The following is an 18,086-nucleotide window of genomic DNA, read 5'->3' on the forward strand; positions in this document are numbered from 1 at the left end:
TAGGGTGAGGATGATCCTTCTTCTACGAGTCAGAAGATCCGAGGCTCGACAGTGCTTTTGATGCGCGAGAGCTTCTCTGTAAATCCAGCTGATTGACGCTGCCATTTTTTTAATCGTGTTTTTTATCGCATTGTTAGCCAGAGGGTCAGATCGTGGTGATTAAGTCTGATTAAAACTGGAAGTTGGGTCGTCCGCTTTTTCATTACCCTCCTGACCTATATGTCCATGATGTAAATGAGCAGTTCGCTATTTCTGACATATTTTCTTTTTCTTTTATTCAACTCGTCCGTGTTTTAGTGTTTTTTAAAATTATTATTAAAGGCAATTAAGGCAAGCAACCACTAAGGTCCCGTTGCACCAATTCGGTTTAAACTCAATTGAGAAATGAACCGAGTTCAACTCAAAGATTGCCGTTTTTCAATTTGTCTCGAACAGCGTTCAAACGGTGATCCTAGTTCAAATTTGTGGGTTAAACGAAGATCAGAGTTGAACGATGTCCATTTCTTAATAATATAACCAGTATGTCATATTATTAACTACTGTTTTGATCGTGAGTGGTACAACCCTAGTGGCCATAAGGGTTGCACCAGCCACGGCTAAAACCATGTTCATTGGAACGTCGTTCATAATTTGCACCAAGTTCACGGGAGCGTTGCACCATTTGTAAGGGACCACAGTTCAACTGATCCTAGTTCAACCATTAGTTAGTGGAACTGATTGTAGTCTATTTGTACGATTATAGCTAGTGATCGAATTTATGCATTGTTTACATTGGCTCTTGTACCACTTCCGTAGACTTATATTTATGTTTATTTATGTGTTTTTACATTTTCCTAAATTTTTCTTTCCTAGAATGTGTGAGAAAAATTTTGTTGACATCTGGATCTTTCCATATTATCAATCAACCACGGTTTTTAACTTTCCTTCAACAATTTCTTCATCTTTGAAAAAAGTAATTAAAATAGCAAATACACCACTAAAAAAGGATATTAAATGGAGTACGTTTTTTTAAATTTGCTGGTCTCTAGGTTTGGAAATAGTAATTTAGAATCACCATAACAAGTTTTTTAACATTGAAAAAATAATTATTTTTCAAAGTTTTGCCTATTAAAATGCTTATTTCACCAACGTTTACAATTGTAGTATTAATCACGTCTTATTGGAAATTTGACGTAGTTTTCACTGGTCTCAACGGATTTGTCCAAAACCTTTCTGTTTTGGAGTTATCATTGTTTATTTGAAGTAAGGTCTTGAAATTGAAAAAAAAGTTTAAGAATTTTTGGTTCTATTTTAAATGTAGAATCTACTGGCAAAATTTGTAACACGAGTAGTCGAACACCCAATATTATTATGGACGTCGGAAGCTCTGATCTCCATTCAACCCACGCTCGGCAACCGTTTGAACCACGATCTCCGTTTGAACGCGGTTAAGGACAAATCGAAAAAACGCAATTTTTTAGTTGAACTCGGTTCATTTCTGAATTTAGTTTAAACCAAGTTGGTGCAACGGGCCCTAAGAGTCATAATCTGCCTTGAACGTATGTTTAGGGTGACGATGAACAGAAACCGCCGGCCAGCCCTTCACGAAAATCACCACATGCGCTCCTTTCCGGCTCAAATCGAGCACAGACAGTAAGAATATGTTTGACAGTGTAACGATATTAATTTCCGATACTCGGGAATCGTTATCGATGCTCCCTCTGCGCCGGGCGTCGGGAAGAAGTTCGCCGAAAAACGTGCACGGTGAGAGAGCCGATTGAGAATTGCCCGAGCGAAGACCTCCTTCTACTGATCTCCCTTGAATTTAATTGCATAGTGAGTACCGTTGTCTTTCGTTTTTGCATTCGTCTATTAAGATAGTGTTTTGGTTCATATCACGTCACAGGCCCATTTATATTCATTTATATTTTAATCCTATTTTAAAGGTATAATAAATTTATTTTTGGTCAAGGAAGTAACCTTTTTTATTTTATTTTCACGTTTCATCTTTCGTTTTATTTCCATTCAGGAATAATAAAGGCTGCGCAACTCTGCTAATTTGTTCCTATTGTGGGCAAGATATTTTGGTTGAGCTTTTTGAAGTCACCTGAAGGTAAGTTTAATTTAGAAAGGACCTCCAGGGGATAGGAAAAGTTAGCGGGATGTCACAACCCTGACAGATCGGTGGAGGTTCTTTTGTGATGAGAAAACAATTCGTGAGTCTGCAATTACCTATTCTGAGGCGAGCTAGGACCGTTTCTTCCTTACGGGAAGTTCGAAAAGTTTGAATGGTGGAGGACCATTGTTTTATATCTTCCTTAATTTCTCGCAGCTGTTCACACCATTCGTTATGCCACTTCCCCAGAAACCCGATTTATCCATATCCCTTCCGTGACCGCCGATTTGGCCACCACGTCAGCACGAATGTCACAATGACCCGGAATCCACATGAATAACACAGTGATATTGTTCGACCGAAAGTCCCTCGGGGCTAGGAGTATTTCCGGGGTTAAGGGTGATTGATTCTGTATAGGTGCAGCGCAGCTTGGAAATCCGTGCACCCGCCCAGTCGTTGTATGACAGGGAATACAATATCCTCACTTTTATTGAGCACAACGAGCTCGGTGGTGAAGTTGCTACTTATTGCAGGAAGAGCAAACTCATTACTTTTGAGTTGCGTATTGGGTTGTCCGGAAAATAATGCAGGATTTTGGTATTAAACAAAAAAAAAGAAACTAGTTACTTTAAAGCAATGTTCTTTAATCAAAATAAAACGTGTTGGTAACTTATTAATTCCGTCTGAGTAGAATTCAGAATTTTTAGAATTGATAAAGTCAATAAATGCATTTTCCAGTTCCGTTTGATTTTTGAATATTATGTGTTGTAAGTAGTGGTCCAGGTGTCTAAAAAAATGGTAGTCAGTAGGCGAGAGGTCCGGAGAGTAGGGTGGGTGAGGCAAAGTTTCATAGCCAAGCTCCAATAATTTTTGTGACGTTACACGTGACACATGTGGTCGAGCGTTGTCATGCAACAAAATGGGCCCTTTCCGATTGACCAAAGAGGGCTTCATTACTGCCAATTTCTGATGCATGGTATTAATTTGGTTACAGTATGATTCAGCATTGATGGTTTCGCCAGGATTTAAGAAGCTGTAGTGTATTAAACCAAATGAAGCCCACCATACCGTAACCATTACCTTTTTTTGATGAGTTGGGGGCTTTGGAAAATGTATTGGAGCTTCTCCTTTGTCGAGCCACTGTCCAGAACGTCTAGTGTTATCGTAGAGAATCCACTTTTCGTCACATGTAACAATTCTGGCCAGAAATGGGTCATTTTTGTTTCGACAAAGAAGTGATGCACAAACATCAAAGCGCTGATTTTTTTGGCGATCGTTTAATGAGTGTGGAACCCAATTTTCGAGTTTTTTCACTTTTCCAATCGCCTTGAGGTGGTCAGCGACGGTCGTTTTACTGACTTTGAGTTGCTCTGCAAGTTCTCGAACAGTTGTTTTGGGGTTTTCTTCCACCACTGATCGCAGAACATCATCATTAAGAGAGGAAGGCCTTCCACGACCTTCTTCATCTTCAAGGCTGAAATCTCCCTCCCGAAATTTTTTAAACCACCTTTGCACAGTGCACTCATTAACACAACCCTCGCCCCAGACTTGGTTAATGTTTCTAGCCGTTTGGGCTCCGCTTCGGCCGAGTTTAAACTCGTAAAAGAAAATCGTACGAAATTCTCGCTTTGACATTATAAGGATGACTGAATTATTTCCAAGTAGCGGAATGCTACAGAGGTAAACAAACAATATCATTTGGAAGAGGATTAATAAGTGTTGACATTCATACAAATGAGTAATCCTGTAAACGTAAACAGAATATTTTATATAGATTTTTTTAAATGAAAACTTAAAATCCTGCATTATTTTCCGGACAACCCGATACAAAAGCAACTCCCACAACGATTGAATTCTTGGAGCCGTCGGTATAAACAAAACCTGTCAGAGGTGCACAGTTTAAGGAATTCCTGTTTGTATAACTCAGGCGGGGCTCTTTTAGAAATATAATCAAGTTTAGAGAGATTTTAGGCTCACCTAGTTGCCAGACATTTATCTTTTAAAGCGGAGGTACCGAGATGTCAAGATCAAAAAACAAGGAGGAGACACGTATAACAAAGTGCTTTCTGAGGTCTTGAGTATTATCGCTGCTGTGTGGAGATGCAGTTAGGAATAAAGGTGATATTGGGTGCAGGAAAATGGGGATGCTGTGATTGGTGACTAGACTACTAACTACAATTTGAGTAGCAATTGTATAAATTCCCTTTTCCTACCAAGGGACAATACCCATTATGTGTCTCCAACAGATACAACAGTACAGCTTTGGGCTAAATGACCTTTTTGTAATTTAAAGTATTATTCCCAGCTAAATGTAACTATTTTCCGAAAAATCATATCGAAGTAGAAATTTCGAAGTGATAACGAATTCGGTTTAACTTCAAAATATTCAAATTATAAAATTGCATTTAAATTGCAGAAACGTTACAATTGTTAATGTAACTAAAAAATCGGGATTGATTTGTTTAAATCAAAAATTAAGAAAGATTTGTTCAATTTTTTGACGTCTTTTGTTTATAATGCAAGCCCTCCTTTTTGTTTAAAACCCATTAAAATGGTAATAAACTTTCTTACCAAAGAAGAAAACTCGTTGCGCCATAAATGAAATGAAGGGGGTACCAAATTCTTGCCGCTTTATGAACAATATCACGAAAATGACTGCGTAGAGCAAAAACCCTATGGATGTGGAAAAGTACATGGTTTCACTAATCAACATTATCGTCAGGTTGTCCTGTAGCGAAAAACATAAATTTAGTATTAATGACAATGATTCATAACATTTTTTAGTTGGGGAAAGTAACCATGAATACTGTTTGTATGAAATAGAATCACCTTCATTCACCTTGACAATTGCTATTAGAAGTAGTATCGAAGATGGTAGCAGTATGAAATCACAAACAAGTTTGAACAAAACTATCCAGTCTGAAAAACAAGAATATATTATTTTTCCTCATGAACATAAACAAAGTATGTAGTTTACAAGCAAATCCTACGCAAAAGCGTTTAAAAATAAATTGTCAAGCATAATGGGGAGTGAGCATTATTTATGTTCCTTTCAAAGAAAATATTCTCGTCATGTTTACCTGGTTCCGCTCTTTTTTGAAAGAAAACACCGATGAACAGGCACATATGCACGATCGAGTATATCATCATGATGGTCGCGAACATGATCGCACCATTTCTCGTTGTCCAGATCGTCATTACACACGTACAACTTGGTCTTGAAAGTCAGGCAGAAATAGATGAATGTGGACGATTGTGTCGACTGACAAAATTCCTCTGGATGTCTTAGTCATTTTTCACTAATAAAAAGAGCCGAAAGTTTACACAATAAACGGTATCTTTGTTCATTTTCATCAACAAATTATTATTTATTATGGTTGAACGGGTGACTAACTGAAACTTCCGCAGCCTTTTTGATTGCTTGAAAAAAATGTATAAAACCGCTCTTTTTGAACTCTTAATTGTAACTGTAAAGTAAATGAAACAAATCGCTAAGGTTTTTTAAAAATCGTTATACATTATATTGTTTTATTACGATCTGTGGTACTTTTAAGACTTTTCCCCACTACTTTTGGCAAGAGCGTTAATTTAAAAAAAAATCAAGATCCATAGGTAAAAACATAATAAATAAAGAATAAAAAATAAAGGAAAATAAATAGTGACAATTTTAGATGTCCAACTTAGACCATATAAATGATTGTGGGTTTAGATTTATACAGGCTCCCCCATGGGGAGGGGGTTGCTGTCAACCGCTAGGTCATTTCAGCACCTAACATATGCAGTTCCCAACCCATTCATACTCACGTTCATTCTTAAATGCATTCATTCTTATTCACATGTAAATATATAAGAGTCCTTGTGTCAATCTCGCATGGCCTATTCTTAATAGGGTGAGGATGACCCTTCTTCTACGAGTCAGAAGCTCCGAGGCCACTCATCGGCAGTACTTTTGATGCGCTAGAGCTTCTCTGTAAATCCGCTGTTTTTAATCATGTTTTTTATTGCATTCTTGCAGCCGAGGGTCAGATTAAGTCCGGAGGTTGGGTCGTCCCGGCCTTAGCTGCCTCGTCCGCTTTTTCATTACCTTCCTGACCTATATGTCCGTGATATAAATGATTAGTTCGCAATTACTGGCATATTTTCTTTTATTCAGCTGGTCTCTGTTTAAGTGTTTTTTAAAATTATCGTTATTAAAGGCAATCAATCACTAAGGGTCATAAAATGCTTTGAACAGAAATATGTTTAGGGTGGCGATGAACAGAAACCGCCGGCCAGCAAGAGGGCCGACATGACCGTGCCGAACTTCCCGAAACACTCTTTTTTCTTTCGTTTCTTAAATGTGTATTATATAAGTCGTTGATTCCAAAGGAAATGATAAAGTTCTATAAGTTTTAGCAAAATTTTTCATTACATTTATTATAAATGTACAACTTTTATGACAAAGAACCAACAAGACCATTTTTACGAATGCGACAATGATTAATTCTTTAATAGATACAGGAATCTCAACAACAATTTTCTCCGACATATAAAGAAAAATTAAGGAAACAGTAAAAACACAAAAGTACTAAATAAAAATCAACGGAAAGTGGTACAACAATCAATGCAAACAATGAATGAATACTATCACTAGCTATAACTGTACAAAGAGACTACGAAGGAACGACTTTACAGTTAACTCGGTTTTAACCGTGGCTGATGCAATGGGCCCAGTTTTTGGGAATCAATCAGCTGGTCAGTTGCTTACTAGTGTCAAAGACATACGGACTATGATTTTCTTTCCTATCTGCCAATGACTCCGACAAGGCAAGTCTCGGTGTATAAAGTCCAATGTGTTGAAGTGTTATAGTTGTGTTTTTATGAAACAGTACAAAATTCTTCAATTTTCATTCTCACACTCAAAAAGAAAATCTTCCAATATATCCTTTCTAAGTAAGGCAATTAATATACAAATGAAGGCGGACTAAAAACCTTTGGCAACTTACTTAGATCAGGCATTGAAAAACAAAATTACAACAAATATTTCAATACATTGAAAAAATAATTAAACTGTTTAAACAATAATCATACGAAACACATTTAAAAAGCTTGTAAACAAGGATGGGAGCCGGTGGAGTAGTACTAAACATGTCGTGCGTCATAGTGTTGCCTCAGCTACTCTCAACATGGATCATTTCCGATAAGGAAAAGTCCCAACATTTACGAAACATCTCTTCGAGGTATTCACACCTCATAACTTAATATGATAAATTTAAATCAGATTCACTTATGACACCTGTACCACTAGTTCTGCCACCTAAACCAATAACCCCCCCCCCAAAAAAAAAGAAAAAAAAAAGAAGAAGAGATTCCTTAAAAAAATCACCATGTCATGATTTGATAACAGCTGAAGTTCTTCAAGAATGTGGTCTTTCTGGCTTTTTTATTTAATGCAATTTTGAGAACTACACACTTTACCTTCAATGGAAACTTTTTACATCAAAATTATCCCAAAGCCCCATAAAAATTTAAACTCTCCCTCATCCCCTCGTCCTACCAGTTTGTTACCCATTGTTCCTAAATTATTTAAAAAAAAACTAAAAATTTAGAAAAGAGTTATCTCTATTGCTACTTCAAACTACATCTTACCAGACCATCAATTTGGCTTTCGAACCATTCATTTCACTACTTACCAACTTCACAGAGTTAGATTATGGCATGAGAGATTTTAAAAATAAAATTATTTTTAGCCCAGGTTCATGATTATACAATACCTTAAGAAGAGATTTTTCGTAGTAAACCAGGGATCGGAGACTTCTGAAATGGAAGAAGTGCTTGCAGGTGTGCCACAAGAGTCAATGCTCGCTCAGTTTTGAACTCAATTTTTAGTTCTGATATGCTCACAAATGAGAATGATCTTATTGCCACATACCGCCATATTAACACATCATCCATTTACGACACAAGCTTCACTTATGATACAAAACCAATTACCAACAATTGAAAAATGGAGTCTTTGGAAAATAAAGTTCCATCAAATTCACAGCCTATCACCTTTACACTCCCTATGGAAGTAGGAACTCATTATATATAAAACCATAGTCAGACCAATGCTGTTATACGCCTGTCAGGTATGGAGCTACATAAGTAACACCAATATAAAGTGCCTACAAACAATTCAAAATAAATTTTTAAGGTTAATTACATCCTCTAAAAGAACTGTTCTTATAAATTATGTGCACGAAATTTTAAACATCCCATACATTAAGGATGATATCAAAAGGATTACTAGCTCCTTTTATGAACGTAGCGCTGAGAGTACAAATATGACAGTAAAGAATGTAGGAAACTATAACCTCAACAAAAATTGGAAACACAGGAGGATCAAACACATTTTAGTATGACTGCTTAGTATATTTATTCACTGTGATATTATTTATTAAATTGTTAATTTTACTGTTTATATATGTATTTATTTATTTATTTATTTACCAAGTTAGTAAATGTCAGACTAGGTATTGTACAAGTCTATTCAATGATTTTTAACTCATAGTAATTAGTAATTATTTATTAACTTGCTTATTTATTAACTTATTTATGAAATTAGCTAATATTAAAGAAATGTGTTGTTTATGAAACTTATCTATTGTACATATGTAGTCAATGGACCCAGTAACTCCTGTAAATCACTCGAAAGGTTGAGCCTTTGCCTAAAGGATTGTAAAGTGGGACAGTCGACCAAAATATGTTTTACTGTCAAAATGGTGCGTTCTCCACTTCGCGTACATCGAGGACAAGTTGGAAGGTTGTTGCCTATTAAAAGCCTAATATGGATTAGCCTGATATGGCCTATTCGCAATCTAGAGAGAATCACAAGTTCTTTTCTCTCATGTTCCTCAGTTGGCCATTTATCTACAACTAACTGGCTTAATTTCTTTCATACTATCTCTACAGACATTCCATCTTGCCGCCAACTTTCGTTTGAAAATGTTTTTAACATAAACGACTATATCATCTGGACGGAGAGGAAATTGATCTGTTCTTTGTGGATGGTTTGCAGCGTTTCTTGCCTGTTGATCAGCTTTTTCATTTCCAGAAATACCGACATGACTAGGAACCCAAACAAATATCACATGTTTGTTGAGTGTTCTGATTTCATAGAGATATTTGTGAATTTCTAAGATGTAAGGGTCAACCGAGAAATTATTTTTGATTGCTTCGAGACTACTTTACGAATCAGAGCAAATAATGGCATTACCAATTCCTGGTGATTCCTTTATAATGCTCAATGATCTTCTGATTGCATGAAGTTGAGCTGTGTATACGCTAGCCTCATTCGATAGAGACCAGCTGAAGTTATACTCATCAGCAAATATCCCACACACTTCACCAATTTCATTTTTAGACCCATCGGTATAAAAAACTTTATAATTGGGATAGTTATTTAAAATTCGCAAGAATTCTGCCTTGATCATCAGAGAAGGTGTTTCTCTTCAACAAGGCCAGATCTTCGATAATTGTGGCAGTAGGTAATGCCTACGGTGGGATATCTAGCAATTTTAAACCCTCAACCGCCGGCAAGGTATTCCCTCCTAATCTCAACATTTCAGTACCGCGGATTCAGAGAGGTCTTGTCCTAGTTCTTAGGAACGAGTACATATCTTGGTGAGGGTTACGGAAAACTGAAAGAAATAGAAGATGGAAAGGCTTAGACCAAAGTCTAGCAACAAACCTAAGAATTGCCTTCTCCCTGAAAAGTTCCGGAGGAAGGACACCGGCATCATTGCAGAGACTATAAAAAGGGCTTGTTCTAAACGCCCCTGTTGCAATCCTGATACCTTGATAATAAATTCTATCTAGAGGTTTTAAAGTTGATATTCGCGCTGAAGAGTAAACGGTCGCGAATAAATTATACCTCGTACACAAAGTCTTACACAAAGTTACGGGTTGCGGGACTGCCTCGAACACGTGCGGGAGCGAAGAAGAGTCTGGACCTCGTCGTCAAGCGCGTCTCTAACAACAAAACCCGTCACTTCACGGCCTTTTAGACGCGCGACGTACAGATCACAAAATTCACTTAACAATAATTATATGTTATTTGTAACTTTCCTATTTATTAATGTATTCTTTCTGCGAGTGGTTTTTAGTATAATTTTCACCACGGTTCTTATTTCTCTAGGCCAAATCAACAAATATTGTAAATATACGTAAGCCCTCTGCCACAAGGATGTATAATGTCCTAGACATTTCCCCTTGTAGTCACTTTGTACAAAATGTATGTGAAAGTATCTAATAAATAAACTCGAACCAACCTTTACACTCCGCCGTGAGACTTGTCTTAGCATATACATACTATGAACCTGTTCCTCAATCCGACAAAGTTAACTATTTAGTACTTAATTTGATTGAAGATTAACTTGGAATCCACAAACACCAGTAAAAAACAGACACTCAACAAACGATTTAAAATATTTTATTACATACTTAACTGACAATCAGAATTAGCATCAAAACTTTCATCATACAGATACTTATCCAAACCTTTTTCATGTACGGGTGCCAAGTTTATGGATCGGCCAAGTATTCCAATATTCAAAGATTACAAAGTTTTCAATCCAAAATCTTAAGACTAATTGTTTCTCTAACACGCAAATACGATTACTCCATTGCTCACAATTGCCTCGTAAGCGACTGAAAAGAATATGGATAAAAGTCCTCTTAATTGAGAAATATCATTTTATTAATCCACCAATGGGTAGCTGTCTCTATAACGCCCGTAATGCTTCAATCATAAATTGAAATCCTATTTGCTGGTTGCATATAATAGATACGCACCAGTGTAAAATAAACATCAACATTCACATCATGAAAATAAAAGTTTCTGACCTAGGAGACTCTTCTTTAAAAGCATTGCACCCTCTGTAAGTCGCAGGGTGATCACCCCCGCAGTTTGCTCATGTTGCTTTGGCTTCTCTACTTTTTTTTAAGTTTGCGTGAAATAGTTGTGGGTAGAGATAAATTTTTTGTGTTAATTGGTAGAGGTGGTCTGGTTGAAACAGGATTTATTGTTCATACATTTATACCGACAGATTCACAAGAAAACACAAATATAATTTTTTTACGAAAGAAAATAATCGATTATTAGATGTCAATATCTATCAGATATATTGCTACTATCAAATTAAAAACGTTTATTATTTACTGTTTTTTCGGAAAAACGGGAATATGAGGATATTGTGGTGATGGAAGGGGATAGAGTGGGTACCCTGGTGGAGCGAACGAGGATACTGGAATTTTAGGGTCCCTGTAAGGTTTTCTTCTTTTCTTGGCTGGTGGATCCAGCGGGAAAAACGTTTTAGGAAGAAAGGCAGGCGAAGCACCTGTAATTCCTCCAAAGGGCCGTTTGATTATAGGTCTAGGCACGGGATGTTTGTAGGTGTAGCCCAATTCGTTCTCTTCCCAAGTGCCATATAGAAAGTTTCCTCCCACTGGGTGTAATGCTCCGATGTTTCGTTCCTGTTTTGGTTCTTCCTTAGACTTACTGTCCTTTTTATCTTTATCTTCTTGTTTTCCATTCGTATTACCTCCTTTACCGCCAATATTTACGCCTCCACCACCGCTGAAGCCGCCACCACCGCCAAAATTTTTAATGTGCGAATTAATCTCTGGACGTTTCATTGTATGGGGATCAATGAATGGAGGTTGACTTTTTGGGTTGGGAAACGCTGAGAATGGCTCCTTAATTTCTTGGTTTTCGTCTAATGGAATTTCGAAGATATCTTCGATATCCCACTTATTTAGATCTAACATATCCGTCCGCTTGATTCTATATTTACGAAGTATAAGATACGAAGGTATAAATATACCTGAAAAAAAGACGCAACAAATTAGTATCGTGAGTGCCCTTGTAGTCAATTGTCGTTATCCTTACAACCAAAAATAATCCGCTGAAATAGAAAAACTGAAAAACTCTTTTTGAAATTTGGGCTATCCCAGTCCCAATTCCTATAGAAAATACTGGAAAACATGATAGTATATATCAGTATGCCAAATCCAGCGGTGAGCAGCATTATTTCGGATGACTGAATAGCAAACATCATTTCCTGATGAAATAAAATTGAATTTGGCAGTTTGTATTGTTCACATCGGAATTTTTAACTGACAACTTACCTTTTTTACGGCAACAATCGACACAGACGAAGAACTAAACATGATTAACATGCATAACATCTTCAATAATGTTATTGTATCTGAAGCAAAACGTTATGCATTAAGATGAGTGAGAAGATGTAGAACACTCGCTTATGGTATTGTACAGTGACCGAACAACTTTGCAAAATGCTTGAATTAATTTCGGATCCGCGGTAGGGCTGGTATACATGTAATTATTAAATAAGAACAAAAAAAAATCCGGATTCAACATTTATTATGTCTTTACTAATTAAAGTAATAGATGCCAGCACTTTAATCTAAATTAACAATATTCTTTATAACTAAATTTGATTTACATATGAATTTATTATCTTATAAATAATCAAGAGTTTAAGCTCCATAATATTTGAGTTGACTTCTTGGCAAGAATTTAATTATCAATTCCGTAGATGCGGCAGGCGGGCAACAACAATAATAAAAGAAGAGCAATCTCGAGCACAACGTATCAGCTCGAGATTGTTACCTCATGTCTAGTTGACGTCAGCGGATAGGATATGTAGCTTCTCTTATGATTCATGCGGCGGTTAGATAAAGTGCCTTCACGATGGCGGATTTTGTCTAAGGCAGACGACACGACGGGTTTGGTAATTTTCTGGTTATCCAAACTGAACACCGGATTGACACTTCACAAAACAAGAGGTTTTCGTTCACGCATGCGCACAAAGAACGCGGTCTTGACACTTTTAAAGTTGTTCAGAGACTGTTACAAGGCCTACAAAAACAAAAGCACCTAAACCCATGGCATCTAAATAATTACTTTAATATTGTTGGCCCCAACATACCGCCCACCAAAGTTAATCATTAAATTTTAGAGTCATCATCATTGTCTCCTTCTGGGAGCAAAGACGACAATTTAACCACTGGACGAATAAATTCACCTTCTGCGGTTCGGACCTTGACCACGCGGACTTGACCATCCTTTCCTGGCATGCATTGTTGTATTCGTCCAATGGGCCATTGTAGCGGGGATACATTGACTTCGCGAAGAAGGACAATCCATGCATCTCTGGAGAAATTGCTAGTGGGATAATCGGTTGAGGGGAAGCTCAGTACTTTCCTCCTCTAACCTCGATCCCAGAGGGGCTCCAAACTGAACACCGGACTGACACTTCAAAAAACAAGAGGTTTTCGTTCACGCATGCGCACAAAGAACGCGGTCTTGACACTTTTAAAGTTGTTCAGAGACTGTTACAAGCCTCTGATCATACACCATCACCAGATCATCACCAGAGGCCTACAAAAACAAAAGAACCTAAACCAATGGCATCTAAATAATTACTTAATATTGTTGGCCACAAGAAGTATAATTTATAAAATATAATGCTACGCTAATTCACTAGACAATTAGTTTATCGCAACGTTTATGAAATCACAGGGATCAAATACATATATGTTTAATAACAATTATCGTAGATATAACAATAGACGCGTAATAGATAAAATGTGTATAGTTGCACTCTCGCCCCCTTTAGAAGCATGCTTGCTTTACTTCATCTCAACCCAACTTACTAGCTGTAGTGGAGCGTATATCGATAATAGTTGTAATTTCCCTAAAATGAACTTTTAAAAACTCAAATAGTGGTAGTTTTTATAACTGTCACAGTCGGTGACCTCTCGAAAGTTTTGAATGTACATAATTAACATTCCGTTTTAACTCGGCAAACGAACTTAGCAGTGTTAGTTGCGTGTATATGATCTTCAATCTCTACATCACCGGCAACTATCTTCACTTATCAGGAGCCAAATAACAATGAATATGGTCATAGGAGTTCCTTGTTTACATTTAGTTTAATTCACAATTCTTGTATCCAATTTACATTTTTTCTCTGTGTAATGAACAAATATGATGGAAATGATGAATGATGGAGTGGGTGCGGTGTTCAATCCTTTTTAAAATGATAGTTCCTACTCACAGTAAGTTGTTTTGCAACGATCCGGATTTCGAGCCCTTAGCTCATCATCAGGTTGAAGGATTTCTACAACCACGTCTCTCGACAGAATCGCAAAAGTGAACCCGCCGATACCCCCGCCAACGCGACGTTCCGACGAGAAGCTGGTTTTTCAATGGCGCTCGATTAGTTAGGGAATTAACTGCGATGAATCTGAAATTCAATGAACTTGAGTCACATGATGTTCCAGTATTTATAATGCTGGGGGATTAATGTTTGTAATTAATAAAATATTAATAGCCGTTTAACACGAAAAAAACTTCTTATATTAAAAACAAATAATAGAATCGTTAAAATGTGATTAACGGTTATTTATTACAAAGAAATTAAAGGGAAAAGAGAATATTTTCTTATAACTAAAATTTAATTTGAGTAGTTAAGTCTAAAGTTTCTTTAGTATTATTTTCTTTTAGATAAGTCGTGTATAATAATGTACTAAACCTTGTTTTAATGGGCACCAGCTGACGAACATTTCAACACAAACACCTCACGTCACGCATTTGTTTTTACTTTTTTTTCTAACACTAAATGCGACTGACTAGTACCTCCGATCAAGCGTGGCTCCACTCTCCGTTTAGGCCTCTGCCTTCCTCTTCTACTGCCTCCTCAATCGTCGGAACAATCTGCCTTCTTTATGTTGTGCCGTTTTGGCGGCCTTTACGAAATGCATGTCATAAATACTCCAGGTCAAAAGAATATAAAGAACTATCGAAAATAAAAAAGTACTAAAAAATTACCTTTGATCTTCTCAGGGTTAAAGTTTATTTGAACCAAATGCACTGATGAGGTTTTCTTGCTATCGATACAGATACATTATGAAAAAATGTCAAATCAATAATTGTGGAAAATGTGGAGAGAATGGCATGGCAAAGCTGTTCGAACCGCTCGAAATGCCTAAATTGTGCTGAACCTCATCCTGCATATGACTGGGGGTGCTTAGTGCACCAAACGTAAGAAAAAATTAAGTCCTCAGAATAAATGCCATTCAGTCAAGCAAAACTAACACTAAAAACACGGGAAATTAAAGTCAGATACACTTTCTTATTCACTAACTGTTAGTACCTTTCTAAGTTCTAAGTTTGAATAAACCCTCGACCTCAAAATTCCCTATGATCATTTTCAGCCTACAATAAATCAACTATTAGCATAAGTCAATAAAACTTCGATAGCACAAGTAACCAAACTTGCTGAACGACTGATAAGAAAAAAATATTTACTTGCAAAATAAGTAATGAAAGGAGATGTACAACAACAAAACAGGTAGTTACTGATCCTCAATCGAACCGAAAAATCCTTGTAAAATTTTTGAATAATACTGTACAACAACAATCGACAAGCAAAACTAGACTTGTCCTCTCAAAAAATCTCACCTATATGGCCACTAAAACGAAATCGGCCTGTGTCTCAAGGCTTAACTTTTAGTCAACGTTCCTTACAAAACTCTCAAAATCCCCACAGGATCCTAATCTTAAAATAACCAATTTTATATAAAACAGGTCAAGAAATAAAAAACATAAACAATCACTTTAACAAATAATTTTAAAGCAATGAATTAATTGAACACATATCACATCGGTTTCTTGTATTTCAAATTTCAGGTATTTACGCCTGTAAAATAGTTCGATTTGAAATCACAGCTAGAGGTGACCGTTGATTTTAAAGGAAGGGGGCTTGGTTAATCCAGTTGGTCTCAAGGCATGAAAAATGTCTGCCCGCTCTTACGACCCATCGAATATTACGATTTCCTCCGTTACCTTTAAAGTTGCTTTTTTATTCCTTTATCCAAAGTCAGTGCAAGTAGCCATTATTGGTCACAAAAAAGACCGAGAAGTCCGATTTGAGACCATCACGATTTGCGAAACACGTTCCTTCTGGCCGCGGCCCGTTCGAGCTCGATGCTTCCGACGAGACGACTCGTGACTGGTGGTAAGTACCCTCTTACCTTTGCTCTTAATGGTGACTAATTGATTCCTTGCAAAGATTCTATATTATTTCCATTCAAATTATTCATAAAAATTCGAAGGTGGGGTTGAGATGGGAAGTTAGTGTCCGAGTGGATCAATGTCACGGTAGCTCAAGTGGTAGAGTAGCGGCGTATCTAGCCGAAGGTCGTGGGTTCGAATCCCGCTCTTGACACTGACTTTTTTATCTCAACAGAAAACCTTAATTAATTGAAAAAAAATTAATTGGTCAAGCGGACCACGAAAACTAGTGAATTATTCTTAAGTTCACCTATTTTATTTTGTTAGAATTAGTTTATTTTCAGTTCATTTTTCAGAATTTTTTCGGCACTAGCCGAAACATCAGGAAACGGCATATGTCCGGAGTTACAGCCATCCAAAACTTCCGACTGCCCACCACCGTCCGCTCCTTAAATGCTTCTTAGGACTTGTCAATTTCTATAGACGTTTCATCCAAAATTGTCGATCTTCAATCTCTCCTTTACACGCCACTACCGTCAGACCTTCTACTCAAATAAATTGGACTTCTCAACTAAAACACACATTCTGGAAAGTCCAATGAAGTCTGTCAAAGACTGTAACCCTGGCACACTCCTCACGCAGGACAACAACGGACGCATCAAATTTTGCAGTAGGTGGAGTGCTACAAAAACATGCAATCTGAAAAGTTTGACAGAATATTGCCTGCCGTCTATTCGGTTGTAAAATACTTTCGACCATTCTGAACGGTCAAGACGTCATCTTAACCGGCCACAAAGAAATGACCTACGCATTTCAACCAAAACTCGACAATGCTTCGCCCAGATAAATTATATCAGACAATTTTCCACTGATATCCGTTATATCAAGGCTGCAAAACAGTTGCGGAAGACAAGAAGATGACACAATGGATTAACTCAATTACCATCGACAAAGGAAGACAAATCACATAAAACCTCAGACAATCGCCTGTTACCTCCAGGAGGAAGGTATCATAGCACGCTCAAGATAGTTCTCAGCTGCTTCTACCGATATAAAAGGACTTAAGTACTACCTCTGGTAAATTTCAACAATTAGTTTTTATTTCTGAAAATGGTTATTCATTCAAGAAAAAGTTGCTATAGTGATTATTACACGAATCATGAAACAGTGACTAGTGTGGTGGCTTGGAACACGGGCTGGTCACGATACTGTCTCGCCAAAGTTATGTGTAAATCGATCTTTTACACCGTCATGGCCACCGACCTTATGGTCAACTTTTTAAGCCTTTGTATTACCGATTCTTGCAGGTAAAGAATTTATAAATGACTAACTTATAAGAGACAGTTAAACATTGTTTTACTGTTATGTATTATATGTATATGATTAAGCTGTTTGCTGCTACCAGTTACTCAAAAAAACAATGTTTAGTTAGTTTCCCCCGTATAAAGTAATGTCAACAGAAGATCTCGGTCCTAAGTTGTAGGAAATATAATAAATAAATTAACTAATAGTGTATTACCTGGTTCGTTTCCGACGTAATACGTATGGATGAAGAGGCACATTTGGGCACTGGCGTATGCCAATAGTATACATAAGACAGCCCTGGTACATCCTCTTGAAGGAACTGGAATTATTGAAATTTTTAAACCCATGTTGATCACGTTCGTACATTTCGATATCAATGATTTGAAGCACTTCGCAAAATATCAGATGGCGTCTCAGCTGTTTTAGTTATTAACATGATTGTCTATTTTATTATTCCCTTCTGATCCTGTAATAAGGATTATGGATTGGGGCCGACACTAAAGAAGAAAAATCCGAAACCGTAATAGGCAGAGTAGTCAAATGATGCAAGGAAAAAAATTGAAAATATCACCCAATAAGTATGCTACTGCTCCCATTGTCAAGACAGAAGGAAAGAAGATAAAA

The 18,086-nt window shown here is 36.9% G+C and overlaps 2 protein-coding genes across 4 annotated transcripts; both read right to left on the bottom strand.

Annotated features, from left to right (window-relative positions):
* Positions 1-4,626: 4,626 nt before the first annotated feature.
* Positions 4,627-5,495, bottom strand: LOC106667896. 2 transcript variants are annotated; one of them, XM_014396149.2, is made up of 3 exons: positions 5,176-5,495; positions 4,935-5,014; positions 4,627-4,823 (listed from the first exon to the last, which is right to left on the bottom strand). In XM_014396149.2, the coding sequence occupies exons 1-3, from the start codon at positions 5,291-5,293 to the stop codon at positions 4,632-4,634; spliced, it is 390 nt and encodes a 129-aa protein (XP_014251635.1). In that variant the 5' UTR covers positions 5,294-5,495; the 3' UTR covers positions 4,627-4,631. The 2 variants fall into 2 exon arrangements, with proteins under 2 accessions (XP_014251635.1, XP_014251636.1); XM_014396150.2 differs by having other exon boundaries at positions 4,642-4,823; positions 4,925-5,014.
* Positions 5,496-10,955: 5,460 nt separating this feature from the next.
* Positions 10,956-18,066, bottom strand: LOC106667895. 2 transcript variants are annotated; one of them, XM_014396148.2, is made up of 4 exons: positions 17,677-18,066; positions 12,245-12,324; positions 12,009-12,177; positions 10,956-11,940 (listed from the first exon to the last, which is right to left on the bottom strand). In XM_014396148.2, exons 1-4 carry the CDS (start codon positions 17,807-17,809, stop codon positions 11,273-11,275), a joined length of 1,050 nt encoding a protein of 349 aa, XP_014251634.1. In that variant the 5' UTR covers positions 17,810-18,066; the 3' UTR covers positions 10,956-11,272. The 2 variants fall into 2 exon arrangements, with proteins under 2 accessions (XP_014251634.1, XP_014251633.1); XM_014396147.2 differs by having other exon boundaries at positions 10,964-11,940; positions 12,006-12,177; positions 17,677-18,060.
* Positions 18,067-18,086: the final 20 nt, after the last annotated feature.

Source organism: Cimex lectularius, unplaced genomic scaffold (genome assembly GCF_000648675.2).
Source record: "Cimex lectularius strain Harlan isolate CLEC.00 unplaced genomic scaffold, Clec_2.1 scaffold281, whole genome shotgun sequence".
NCBI lineage: Eukaryota > Metazoa > Arthropoda > Insecta > Hemiptera > Cimicidae > Cimex > Cimex lectularius.

What these genes read in the sequence shown, in the direction of transcription:
- LOC106667895 (XM_014396147.2), bottom strand. Translation starts at nt 17,809, where the DNA reads ATGGGTTTAAAAATTTCAATAATTCCAGTTCCTTCAAGAGGATGTACC. An exon ending in TTACGTCGGAAACGAACCAG is followed by an intron (nt 12,325 to 17,676) that starts GTAATACACTAT and finishes GTTTTGCTTCAG; the next exon opens with ATACAATAACATTATTGAAG. An exon ending in CGATTGTTGCCGTAAAAAAG is followed by an intron (nt 12,178 to 12,244) that starts GTAAGTTGTCAG and finishes TTATTTCATCAG; the next exon opens with GAAATGATGTTTGCTATTCA.
- LOC106667896 (XM_014396149.2), bottom strand. Translation starts at nt 5,293, where the DNA reads ATGACGATCTGGACAACGAGAAATGGTGCGATCATGTTCGCGACCATC. An exon ending in TCAAAAAAGAGCGGAACCAG is followed by an intron (nt 5,015 to 5,175) that starts GTAAACATGACG and finishes CTTGTTTTTCAG; the next exon opens with ACTGGATAGTTTTGTTCAAA. An exon ending in TTCTAATAGCAATTGTCAAG is followed by an intron (nt 4,824 to 4,934) that starts GTGAATGAAGGT and finishes TTTTCGCTACAG; the next exon opens with GACAACCTGACGATAATGTT.